The sequence below is a fragment of the Globicephala melas genome, chromosome 16, assembly GCF_963455315.2.
Source record: "Globicephala melas chromosome 16, mGloMel1.2, whole genome shotgun sequence".
Taxonomy (NCBI): domain Eukaryota; kingdom Metazoa; phylum Chordata; class Mammalia; order Artiodactyla; family Delphinidae; genus Globicephala; species Globicephala melas.
This window is the reverse complement of record NC_083329.1, coordinates 59,425,620-59,439,234: the sequence shown is the minus strand read 5'-3', so window position 1 is coordinate 59,439,234 and position 13,615 is coordinate 59,425,620. Positions and strand designations below refer to the sequence as shown.

Here is a 13,615-nt window from a genome sequence, read left to right as displayed (position 1 = left end):
ATGGGGAAGGGGAAGCTGGGATGAAGTGAGAGAGTGGCATGGACATATGTACACTACCAAATGTAAAATAGCTAGTGGGAAGCAGCCACATAGCACAGGGAGATCAGCTCAGTGCTTTGTGTCCACCGAGAGGGGAGGAATAGGGAGGGTGGGAAGGAGACGTAAGAGGGAAGACATATGGGGATATATGTTTATGTATAGCTGATTCACTTTGTTATAAAGCAGAAACTAACACACCATTGTAAAGCAATTATACTCCAATAAAGATGTTAAAAAATAAATAAGTAACCAAATAAATCATGCAAAATATGTACAAGACCTCTATGTAGAGAAACATAAAATTATAGGAGAGTTAATAAATATAATGATAGAGCATGTTCATGGACTAGAAAAGTAAATAGTGCAAAAATGTTGGTTTTATCCACATTGATCTATTAGAGTCAGTGCAGTCCCAGTCAGAATCCCAACAGATTTGGAGTTGGGGGAAGATATTTTAATAAACTGATTCTAAAATGTATATTGAAATACAGAGGACTAAGAAAAGTAATAAACACTTGAAGAAAAACTAGGTAAGAGGATTTACTCTCAGATATGAAGACTGCAGCTTTAGTTACAATACTGCAGTGATTAAGACAGTGACACAGGGATGGACAAATAGTCCAGTGGAATAGAAGAGAGAAGTAGAAATAGACCTAGTATAAATGAACTTTTGATTTTAGAAAAATGGCACTGCAGGGAAAGAGTTTTTTGATAAATGGTGCTAGGACAATTGAATATCCATATAGAAAAAAGAAATGACCCCATCCTTACACTATAAACAAAAATTAATTCCAGACAGATTGTTGATCTAAATATAAAAGGTAACACGATGAAGCTCCTGGAAGATAATATAGAATATCTTAATTACTGTGGAATAGGGAATGATTTTTTACACAGAATGAAAAATGCTAACCATAAAGAATAGGAATGATAAATTAGGCTATATTAACATTAAGGACATCTATTTATTAAAGAGCACCATGAAGAGGGAGAGTGGGCTGGGAGGAGATGTTTCCAGTATGTATATCCAACAAAGGATCCATATCCATAATATAGTAACAAATCCTACAAATCAGTAAGAAAAAGACACACAATCCAGTAGGAAAAAAATGGCAAGAGGTTTGTACAGGCACTTCTAAACGAGGATATGCAAATGGCCAATAATATAAAAGAGGATATGAAAAGGCCTCAGCCTCATGAGTGATCAGGAAAATGCTATATCTCTTCAAGAGAAATAAAAACGTGTCCACACAAAAATTTGTACACAAATGTTCACAGCAAGATTATTCATAATAGCCAGAAAGTGGAAAAAACCCAAATGTCTATCACTTGACAAATAGATAAATAAAATGTAGCACAGTGGTCCCCAACCTTTTTGGCACCAGGGACCGGTTTTGTGGAAGATGATTTTTCCCTGGGGGAGGGGATGGCAGGGGATGGTTCAGGCGGTAATGCGAGGGATGGGGAGCGGCAGATGAAGCTTCGCTGGCTCGCCCACTGCTCACCTCCTGCTGTGCGGCCCAGTTCCTAACAGGCCGCGGACCGCTACCGGTCTGCAGCCGGGAGGTTGGGGACCCCTGATGTAGCATATTCCATTTAATGGAATATTATTTGTCAATAAAAAGAAATAATGCACTGATACATGCTACAAATAGATGAGCCTTGAAAGAAGCCAGACACAAAAGGCTTTTTTATGATTCCACTTGTGAAATATCCAGAAAAGGCAAATCTATAGAGACAGAAAGGCTACTAGTTAACTTAGAACTGGAAGTATGGAGGGAAATAGGAAGTGATGTTAAAGGGTATGGGGTTTCTTTGGGGGATGATGAAAATATTCTAAAAATTATTGTAGTAATGGTTGTACAATTCTGACTATGCTAAAAAGCATTGACTATTATACTTTAAATGGGTAAATTGTATGGTATCTCAAGTAAAGTTGTTTTTAAAATGTAGTAATATAAATTAGGAGTTTGGGATTAACATATACAAACTATATAAAATAGATAACCAACAAGGACCTATAGTATAGCACAGGGAACTATACTCAATATTTTGTAATAACCTGTAAGGGAACAGAACCTGAGGTAGTATTTCTGCCTAACTCGTTTTTTAACTGACAATACCAGGTATTGGCAAGTAGGTGAAGTGATGGCAACTCATGTCCTGCTTATGGTAGTATAACTGGTACAACCATTTTGATATCACTCCTTAAATTTAAACACAAGCATACGCTATGGTCCAGAATTTCCATTCATAGGTTTATACCGAACAGAAGATAAGTCCAGAGATGATCTTGACAGCATTATTTATAACAGCTAAAACCTAGAAACAACCCAAAAATCTATCAGTAGTACAACAGATAAATAAATTGTGATGTAGCCACACAATAGAATATAACATATCAATGGAAATGAACAGACTACAGCTACACGAAAAAGATGAATATCACAAACATGATATTGAGTGAAAGTAGCCATACACAGTGCATACTATCTGACTCCATTTTTATAAATTTCAAAAAACAGGTGAAACTCAGCTGTAGAGCTCAGGGGAGTGTATGCTTAAGTAAGAAAGCTGTAAAGAGAGCAGGAAAACAGTTACCATAAAAGTCAAGATAGTGATTACTTTGGTGGGGAAGGAGGGGTTAGTAATTGGAAAGGGGCAGGAAGGGGGCTTGTGAGTTACTGGTGGTATTCTATTTTCTCTGTCTGGTGATGATTAACATTTATTACGTGATGATGATTCTTTATGATGTACATTTTGTGTGTGTGTACTCTTCTGTGTGTGTTGTGCAATAAAAAATGTTTAAGAGGGCTTCCCTGGTGGCGCAGTGGTTGAGAGTCCGCCTGCCGATGCAGGGGACACGGGTTCGTGCCCCGGTCCAGGAAAATCCCACATGCCGCGGAGTGGCTGGGCCCGTGAGCCATGGCCGCTGAGCTTGCGCATCTGGAGCCTGTGCTCCGCAACGGGAGAGGCCACAACAGTGAGAGGCCTGCGTACCGCAAAAACAAAAACAAAAAACAAAACAAAACAAAAAAATGTTTAAGAAATAAATATTTAATACAGCACATGTCAGTAGTATATCTTTATATATGCTCATGTATATTGAATCTAATCAACAGTAAATGCTTATTTTGTGAAGATAGTGTGCTAAGGAGTATAATTTAATTTCTTCTTTATTTTTGTAGGAATATGTTTATCCAGAAGCCAGAGACAGACAATACTTATTATTTTTCCATAAAGGAGCCAAAAAGTCACGTTTTGACCTAGAGAAATACAATCAACTCAAAGATGCAATCGCTCAGGTAAGTTTTACAAAAATTAAAGTAAATCCCAGCCTCATCTTGTATGGCATTATCGTCATCATCATCATCTACAGTCAAATACTTAGATGGGTAAACTCTGAAAGAATGATCCAATCCTCTTCTTCCTATGTAAATTATTCCTCAGTTGATAAAAATGACTATTTTAGCATGGTCAATGCTCCAGAAAGTTTTATAACCCAAGCAGATGAAAAGATAATGAGTCCTATCTATCCTTTTATCACTAGCATATTGAAATTTTTAAACCTATTTTTATATTTTTCATTTTGTTTCTTTAGAGAGGTCTGTTTTTACTTTTCTCTCTTTTTTTATTCTTTCTGCAATTGACCCGAAGATCTCTCACCTGAGATGTGTGGTAGCAATGGAGCCAAAATAAAATCCAGGTCAGAGAGAGACTACTAGAAATGTTTGCTAGGTGCAGGTGAGAGATTACTGAGCTAGAAATGTTTTTTTTAAAGACTGATATCTTATTTTTCATAACAGCTACCTCTTTCACATTTCTGATTGTGCCTCCCCCTCACTCTGATATCTTTGATTTTGGTGAAGAAATCCTCATTTCTTTTCTCTGCAGTCTTTCATGACTTTAGAGATTTTTTTTTAAAACCTCTGGAAGCCCTTCCATTCTCTTTAATGTTTAATTACTCTTCTCTGGACCTTCTCCTCCTTCTCTGTCCCTTTTTGGTGACGGAGTTGTGCTTTGAATAGGCTTAATTCATCTCCCTGCCTTGGCCTAAGTGAATTCTTACCTTCTGTTGCTCTGTGTGGTGGTTCTCAACTGGAGGGAATGCGTCAGAATCATCTCTGGAGCTATTAAAAATACAGGTGCTTCAGCTCCCCCCAAACCTATTAATCCAACTCCTCAGGGGTGAGGCCCAAGCACGTGTGAGTTTTGAAAGTGCTGCAGTTGACTGCACATCCCTGTTTTAAAAGTTCCTGATAAGTGAAAAACTTAAACAACCACTAGACAAATAACTAAAGCCTTGAGGAGCATAAATTTGAATTCTGGCTCCAGGCAAAAAGTTTGTAAAAGGGCTTCTCTCTGGAGAAATGCCATCAAGGTGCATCAGTTGCTCCCACATTCTTGAGCCCCTGATCCTGCCCTGTTGATTGCACAGTCTTTTCTGGAGGCTCTGTTGATAGCTGAAACTGCCAGGACAGACTTCTGTTTCTGTCCTGCTTTGTTGTCCTGTGCCTTTAACATTCTTTGCCTCTGAGGCACTCTTACTTTGAGAGTGATTGAGATGATTTCTCTGACTCATAGTGATGGAGGACAGACAGTTTCCTCTTCTCAGGAGACAGTAATATCATTGAAAGCTTGGCTAGCCAGTTTTCTCACCTTTTGTTTCTATTTTAGGCAGAAATGGATCTTAAGAGACTGAGAGACCCATTACAAGTGCATCTGCCCCTCCGACAGATTGGTGAGGAAGATTGATCTGCAGAGAGCCTCTGAATCCCAGCAGAAAGAACATCTGTTTATAACTATGGCCTTTTTAATTAAAGCATTGCAGGTGGAAGCTGGGAGCCATGTCTGGGTAGAGGGTTTTTAACTTTAATTAAAAAACAAAAACAAAAAGATCTTAGGGAAGAAAGGAATGTTAAAATCTGACCATCAGGCTTTGTGGAATATAAGCTCAAAGGGCTTAGTGAATATTGTCTTAATCAAGAATCTCAGTTTCTGGATGAAAATCATGTATTATTATTATAGTTGAGAGAAAGTGATGCTAGGGGGTGTTGTTTCTTGCATCTTCTTTTCAGGGTCAGCAAAATAGTAACACACCAGCACCCCACTCAGCTCTAAATTTTTTTTTAATTTAACTTTTCTTATTTTTGACATAGCAGTAAATAAATATACCAGAAAAGCAAACCCTCGAGATATGTGGGTGGCAAACAGAGTCTGAGTCCATGTCATTAGCATTTATTTTAGATTGGACCCAGTCTCTGCAAAGTTACCAGGAATCTCTCCCGTTTGTGCCCCATTTCTGACCACCCACACCTGTTGGTACACTAATTTTATCCATATGATAATTGGAACCAACTTATGACTGTTTGACAATTGACACTTTGGATTATCCCTTAATACCTTCTTAAATGTCTCAATATTCCAGTTCTCTGGATCACTGTCTAGAAATAATTGGCAACAATGCATGAGGTTTTTTTGTTTTGTTTTTTACTAATTAATCTTTTTAAGAGGAGGACAGATTTCCCTCCTTTATTTAACTATCCCATTGATACTCCCCTCTCCCTCCACAGCTAAAGCCAGAGGCGGAGTGTTCAGCTGTATTACCAAATCAGGAAGATGTAAGGTTTACAAAATGGCTAAAAACCATGGCTCTGTAGCCATTTCAGAACCAGAATAGTTTCACTGCTGTTAATCTGTTTGTGTGACAGCATTCCAGGCCACCCAGATGGCACTACCTTGTCTGGAGACCTTGTTAATCTCGAAGGACACACACTCCCACACTGTTTGTGAGCCCTCCCACCTCCACCACTTCAGTAGTTGTAAATCAAGTGTGTGGATCTCAAAGGGTACAATTTATCTTTGTACAGGAATACATTTCTATGGCTTCTTTCAGCCTACCCTCTTCACCCTATTTTTTCTTAAATTGAAAGAAAAAGGAGTTAATCTTATACTCTATCAAAATATTTTCTACCATATTTCCAGATGACATCACACTTGAAGAGTCAAAGGAATCTGTGTCTACTATCCTGCTTTTAACTACTGCGGGGGCAGGATGGAAAGGATGTTGGGGCTTGCCGCACAGCTGATTGATTGGCTTTTTTCTTTCACATGATTGATCCCTCTTCATTGTGGCAAGGGGTTTCTTTCTCTTTTTCTTCCTCCTTTGGGATCATTGTGTATGAAGAGAAACACTTTAAACGACAAACCCAGACTGCAGGTGCCTTGCAGAGGTTGAAGGCCAGCCAGGATTGCTGCTGCTGCTCCAGCCACCACCCCTTCCACTGGCATGACGGAATGAAAGGATGCATGTCTCCACTTCTCATCCCTCCTCCCACTTCCTTCCCCACCCGCCCCCCGAATCGTTCAACCCCCTTCCCTCATTTATTTCTGTTAAGTTGTGTGAATTATTTTTAAACCATTTATCCTGTTTGTACGCAGGGTTTTTAAGAAGAAACAGCACAGTGCAATGAGCAAATCCTTTCAGGGTGTGTGGGAGGCAAGGGGAGGGAGAACGTGGAGAAAAGTCCTTTAAACAAATAGCAAAATATTGAACATGTGTAAAATCCTGTATCATTTATGAAATATGTATAAAAAGCAATGTACCTTCTGGAACAATAAATACTTATTCAATTTTTGAACTATAGCATCTCATTCTTTAAAGCAAAACAACCAAGATCAGAAACAAAAACAAGCTTATTCTGATTCAAAGTGGAAAAGTTTTTACCTCTAAAATTAATTTTTATAAAAATACCATTTTGAAATTAAGTTTTGTTCCTGGAGCCTATATTTTTACAAGGCATTTCATGAATTATTCCTGAACTTAAGATGGTCAATATTTTCCTAGTTTTCCAGAGCCACTAGAGGTTCGGTGACCTCTGCAATTGTGATAGAGCCAAGGACAGCACTGACACTAATATCCTTATCTCCTGATTAACAGGAAATATCTCCATTATATCAGATCATCAGATTGCCCAGTGTGGTCTCCTGGACTCCAGAAACTTGTTCAAGGATGAACTAAGATCAAATACTCATTATTTTAAGAGTTTGTATCAAATTTATAATGATCACCAAATGGGAAAATATCACATGCCACCTAGTCCATCGAAGGCATATCAAAAAGCATGTATTAAATGTCTGCATTAAGTGCAGTGTGAGATGTACTAAGAACCTCCACAGCTACGGTGCTGCCTCTCCTGGCAGCTCACAGCAACCGAACACAAACATCCCTAAGATATGTAAGGTTTAAGAAGATAAGATTGAAAATATTAAGCCATTGTTTGCATTCAACAAATAATAACTACACCCATGCACCTATGGTCAACTACGACAAAGGAGGCAAGAATATACAATGGAGAAAAAGAGTCTCTTCAATAAGTGGTGCTGGGAAGACTGGACAGCTACGTGTAAAAGAATGAAACTAGAACGCTTCTTAACACCATACACACAAATAAACTCAAAATGGATGAAAGACCTAAATGTAAGGCCGGATACTATAAAACTCTTAAAGGAAAACATAAGCAGAACACTCTTTGACATAAATCACAGCAATATCTTTTTTGATCCACCTCCTAGAGTAACAAAAATAAATGAGACCTAATTAAGCTTGAAAGCTTTTGCACAACAAAGGAAACTATAAACAAAATGAAAAGACAACCCACAGAGTGGGAGAAAATATTTGCAAAGCAACCAACAAGGGATTAATCTCCAAAATATACAAACAGCTCATGCAGCTCAATGTCAAAAAAACAATCCTATCAAAAAATGGGCAGATTTAAATAGACATTTCTCCAAAGAAGACATACAGAAGGCCAAAAAGCACGTGAAAAGATGCTCAACATCACTAATTATCAGAGAAATGCAAATCAGAATGACAATGAGGTATCACCTCACACCAGTCAGAATGGCCATCATCAAAAAACCTACAAACAATAAATGCTGGAGAAGGTGTGGAGAAAAGGGAACCCTCCTACACTGTTGGTGGGAATGTAAATTGTTACAACCATTATGGAGAACAAAACAGTATGGAGGTTCCTTAAAAACTAAATATAGAACTATCATATGATCCAGCAATCCTACTCCTAGGCATATATCTGGAGAAAACCATAATTTAAAAAGATACATGCACCCCAATGTTCATTGCAGCACTATTTACAATAGCCAAGACGTGGAAGCAACCTAAATGTCCATCAACAGAGGAATGGGTAAAGAAGATGTGGTACATATATACAGTGGAATATTACTCAGCCATAAAAAAGAATGAAGTAGCACCATTTGCAGCAACATGGATGGACCTAGAGATTATCATACTAAGTGAAGTAAGTCAGACAGAGAAAGACAAATATCATATGATATCACTTATATGTGGAATCTAATAAAAAAGTGATACAAATGAACTTATTTACAAAACAGAAACAGACTCACAGATCTCAAAATCAAACTTATGGTTGCCAGAGGGGAAACATGGGGAGAAGTGATAAATTAGGAGTTTGGGATTAACATATGCACACTACTATATATATAATAGATAACTGATAAAGACCTACTGTATAGCACAGGAAACTCTACTAAATATTCTGTAATAACATATGGGAAAAGAATCTGAAAAAGAATGGATCTATGTATATATATAACTATTCACTTTGCTGTACAGCTGAAACTAACACAACATTCTAAGTCAACTATATTCCAGTAAAAAAAAAAATTTTTTTAAGGCAAATAATAACTACATATTCCACAACATCCTCTTAGGCTCTGGTGAATAATGGAGAGTGTTAAATCCATTAGTGAGCATAGGTAATGCAGTTTCGCTAAGGGATCATAGACTTGTAGAGCTGGAGAAAGTAAAAGTGTTCTCAGAGTATGGTTCCTGGAACAGCAACCTACCTCTCCAGAAATGCAAGTTCTCCACTCCCTACTGAATCAAACTAGGAGTGGAACCAGCAATCTGTGTTCAGCAAGCACTCCTGGTGATTCTGATGCAAACCATTGACCTCATCAAACCGTGGCTTTAAAGAGAAGGAAACTGAGGCATAGAGAGGGCATCTGTGTCATAACTCATCAGTGAATTCTATGATCAAACAACCAGACTGAGTGAGGATTGGTGAGTATGGTGACTATGGTAAATGGAAAGGATAGAGATCATGTCACACGTACGTACTATTGTATCTTGCCTGTGAGGGTGTAGTGGTAAGCACACAGTAGATGCTTACAAAAACAAATACAAATAGGTTGAATTTTTAAAATCTGTCTGGAAAGAGTTCACAGAAATGTGGAACTTCTTAGATTTCGGAATTCAGTTTCACCAAAACTGTTAAGGGTTGTCATTCTTTTTTTTTTTTAATTTATTTTATTTATTTATTTTTGGCTGCATTAGGTCTTCGTTGCTCTGCGCGGACTTTCTCTAGCTGTGGTGTGTGGAGGCTACTCTTCGTTGTGGTGCACAGGCTTCTCATTGCGGTGGCTTCTCTTGTTGTGGAGAACGGGCTCTAGGCTCGTGGGCTGAGTAGTTGTGGCTCGTGGGTTCTAGAGCGCAGGCTCAGTAGTTGTGGCACACGAGCTTAGTTGCTCCGCGGCATGTGGGATCTTCCCGGACCAGGGCTCGAACCCGTACCCCCTGCATTGGCAGGCGGATTCTTAACAACTGAGCCGCCAGGGAAACCCGGGTTGTCATTCATTTTTATCACTACCAACAACCTTTAGTTCGTTGCTCCCCAAATAAGTCCAAACTCCTTGTCTTCCAAAATGGACTATGTGGTTATTTCCTTAGGATAAATGTATAGGTTAATTTTAACAAGACCTACTGAATATAAAATGACCCACTTTATAAATATTCATTTATGTATGTTTTATAAATGCATCATCCACCGAGCAATCCTTCCACCTTGAAACTGCCCTCAGCTCTTGTGACGACTACTTCTCTGTAAATCTCTGACTACTTCTCAGCCTATTTTGCAGCATCCTCTTCCTCTGCCCACATCTTTATATTAGGCTTCTCCAAGGTCCCATCTTGGACCCCATTTTCCATGAATGATCTCATCCATTCTCCTCCCCCAATTTCAGTTACCATTTATAGGCTGGTAGCTCTCTCAAATTGTTATCCTAGCTCAGATTTCTCCTGAAGAGTACATTGGTTAATCTATCTCCTAACTGATCTATTTCCACCATTCCTGCCTGTGCATTAAATTTGTTCACTGTCACCGGAGTATTTTTGTTTTAATTTCTAATAGCACATACTTTAGAAAAATAGATGCTTACATCTCCCTGCGCACCTCCCTGCACAGAGGAGCCCCAGGCGGGCAGGGAGGCTCCGAGTAAGCATCGGTTGGTGGACGTGGTTCCTGCGCGTCGGGCCTGAGAAGCTCTGGGCGAGAGCGCAGAGTCGGCTCCTGGGGCGGTGCGGGGCGCATCTCAGGTCTCACACTTGTAAGTTTCGGCAAAGAATGCTGTGCTTCTTTAGGCACGCTGAGCCATGCCGTACAAAGCTTCAAATCTTGGCGCAAAATCCAGAGACCTTGCCAGAGCAAACAAGAAGTACAAATGGATGACTGGTCAAAAGGGCCTAGATAAGTGGTGGTTGTTATTGTTCTTCCAACCAGCTATGAAAGAAACCTTCATTGCCTGTATTTTATAACCAACCAGTGTATTTTAACACCAGGACAGTGCTGCATTAGTCCAGACATAACCCATAGTTATCTTGAACAAGAGACCACTGGGAGAAATAAAAGTACACAGCCAGATGAGCAACTGCCTGTGAATTCTAAGGGAAGCATGCAACAGAAATCCAATGAATTAGTTAATGAAGCTACATATGAGGGCATAGAACTGCCAGAGCAGAGATCAAGGAATTTTCAAGTCATCAGTCCTCATCTAGGTGATGAGAAAGCTCACTGTACCAGAGAAAAAGCCAACATTATGGAACATAGAAATAATGATTTGCATTACAAATGTATGATTCCTTGTCAAGTTACTTCAGACTTAAAGAGGAGACAATAGCGTTGCTTCGAAAAGAATTGGACATTCTCAAAGCAAGCAATAAAAAGCTTCAAGAAGGGCTTCCCTGGTGGCTTAGTGGTTGAGAGCCCACCTGCCAATGCAGGGGACACAGGTTCGTGCCCCGGTCTGGGAAGATCCCACATGCCGCAGAGCGGCTAGGCCCGTGAGCCATGGCCGCTGAGCCTGCGTGTCCAGAGCCTGTGCTCCACAACGGGAGAGACCACAACAGTGAGAGGCCCACATACCACAAAAAAAAAAAAAAAGCTTCAAGAAAAACTGACTAAAGAAGATAAAGAACAGAGAAAACTAAAGCTTAAACTGGAACTCCAAGAAAAAGCAACAGAAGCTCAAATTGCTGAAAAAACAGCAGCTCTGGTTGAAGAGGTGTATTTCGCAGAGGGAACGTGATGAAGCTATTATGTCTCGACTGCAGTTAGCCAATGAGGAGAGAGATGAAGCAATTGCACGAGCCAAGCATATGGAAATGTCTCTAAAACTGCTAGAAAATATTAACCCTGAAGAAAATGACATGACATTACAGGAATTACTGAACAGAATAAACAGTGCAGACACAGGGATAGCTATTCAGAAGAATGGAGCTATAACTGTGGATAGAATCTACAATACCAAGGAATGTAAAAAGAGAATAACTGCAGAAGAAATGAATGCAGTGATTGAAGAACGGGATACTGCTTTGTCTCAGGTGGAAGTTTTTCTCCCTTTGGAAGTAATAAGACCTCTGGATTAGCAGAATCTCAGTTTGCAGAGATGGGAAGCAAAAATCTTGCTATTGGATCACTACGGGTAATAATGAATGAAGCCACTCCCATTTCAACCCCTTGATTCCTGGACCCGTGAATATTGGCTGTGGATGAAAAAGTACCATATGCTGGATTCTGGTTTAGAGCATATACACTGTCATGGAGAACCTTGTCCTAGCCCCACCAGGTATTGCCACATATCGGGCACTATAATCAAGTCTTCAAAAATCCATTCCACTGTTTTATCAAACTAGCTGTGTCAGGATGATGCAGAACTTGGTAAGATCAGTGTTCATGAGCATGAGCCCATTGCCACACTTCATGTGCTATGAAGTGAGTTCCTTGATCAAAACAATGCTGTGTGGAATCTCATGGTGATATGTAAGGCATTCTATAAGTCCATGGATGGCTGTTTTTGCATAAGCATTGCATTCAGGGAAGCAAGTCCATATCCAGACAAAGTGTTTATTCCAGTAGGAAGAGTAAAGAGCAGTTTTAGTAAGAAGGTAGGGAATGAAAGTTTGTGATCCAAGAGCAGAGTTTCAGAGTTAAGGATTAAAGAGGACTAAGGACAAGATATGGCCAAGGTTATTGTTTGAAGGTATATTTTATTGGAATAAATGAGTCAAGAAATTGTGAGGCTAGAGTGTTGTATGGGTGATTCTTGCTTTTATCTAGAATATTGGCAAGAAAAAAAATTTTTTAATGGGGGAAAGTAACCTTTGTTGTCAAATCACAGTGGTACAGATGAGAAGCAAGTCATCCAAATCAGTGCTTCTCAAACTGTCTGTGGTGAAAACCAGTTTAAAAAAACGTTGTTCCAATGTGTTATGGGCCACTACTTTTATAATGTATAATAAAAATGACTTATTAAAAAAACTAAAAAATAAATGTGAGAGAAAGGAAAAGACACCACACAAAGTGGTCAGTGAAACTCAGGATGTGAGACGTTCTATAGGACAAAAGACTGGGTTTCTTCAACAAGTAGCATGGGAGGTAGAGGGACTGTTATAGATTAAAAGAATTTAAGAGACCCAACCACAAGCAGTGTATAGCTCTTGTTTGTTTTGTTTTGTTATAAATTTATTTTATTTATTTATTTATTTTTGGCTGCGTTGGGTCTTCGTTGCTGCACGCAGGCTTTCTCTAGTTGCGGTGAGCAGGGGCTACTCCTCGTTGCAGTGCGCGGACTTCTCATTGCGGTGGCTTCTCATTGCGGTGGCTTCTCTTGGTGCGCAGGCTCTAGTAGTTGTGGCTCACGGGCTCTAGAGTGCAGTAGTTGTGGCGCATGGGCTTAGTTGCTCTGCGGCATGTGGGATCTTCCCAGACCAGGGATTGAACCCGTGTCCCCTGCATTGGCAGGTGGATTCCTAACCACTGTGCCACCAGGGAAGCCCCTATAGCTCTTGTTTGAATCCTGACTCAAGCTAGCAATACAAAGAAATTTTTGAAACAACTGGGGAAATGTAAATATGGAATGAGTATTAGATGATATTAAGGAATTACTGCTACTTTCCATAGTTGTAATAATGACAATACGATTATATAAAAAAGAAAGGCCATTTGTTAGAAATACATACTGCTGTATAAATGAAATAAGATTGACAAAATGTTAACTGTTATTGCAGCTGGGTACTCTTTATTGTTTTTTCTACTTTGTATATATTTGAAATTTTCATCATAAAAAATTAAAATGAAAAGGCCGGTCAACTAAAAAGGAAAAAATAGGAATAAGAAAAATATCCTACCATCCTGGGAAGACTTGTTTACAGAACCAAAGGACTATCTGGTAAAAGTCCTTGACTCTAGCAATCAATCCT

General features: G+C 39.3%; 1 protein-coding gene and 1 pseudogene across 4 annotated transcripts in view; both read left to right on the top strand.

The window, feature by feature from the left end:
- Positions 1-6,672, top strand: part of MCU (mitochondrial calcium uniporter) — a 208,081-nt gene extending 201,409 nt beyond the window's left edge. Inside the window, exons 7-9 of one of the 4 annotated variants that reach the window (XM_030862565.2) lie at positions 3,228-3,344; positions 4,717-4,780; positions 6,025-6,672. In XM_030862565.2, coding sequence (XP_030718425.1) covers positions 3,228-3,344; positions 4,717-4,780; positions 6,025-6,128 — 285 coding nt within the window. In that variant the 3' untranslated portion in view covers positions 6,129-6,672. Of the gene's footprint in view, positions 1-3,227; positions 3,345-4,716; positions 5,899-6,024 lie in introns of those variants that run through there. The other 3 variants (XM_060286513.1, XM_060286512.1, XM_030862567.2) reach the window with 3 other exon arrangements.
- Positions 6,673-8,803: 2,131 nt separating this feature from the next.
- On the top strand, positions 8,804-11,782 carry LOC132593599 (mirror-image polydactyly gene 1 protein-like; annotated as a pseudogene).
- The last annotated feature ends 1,833 nt before the right edge of the window (positions 11,783-13,615 follow it).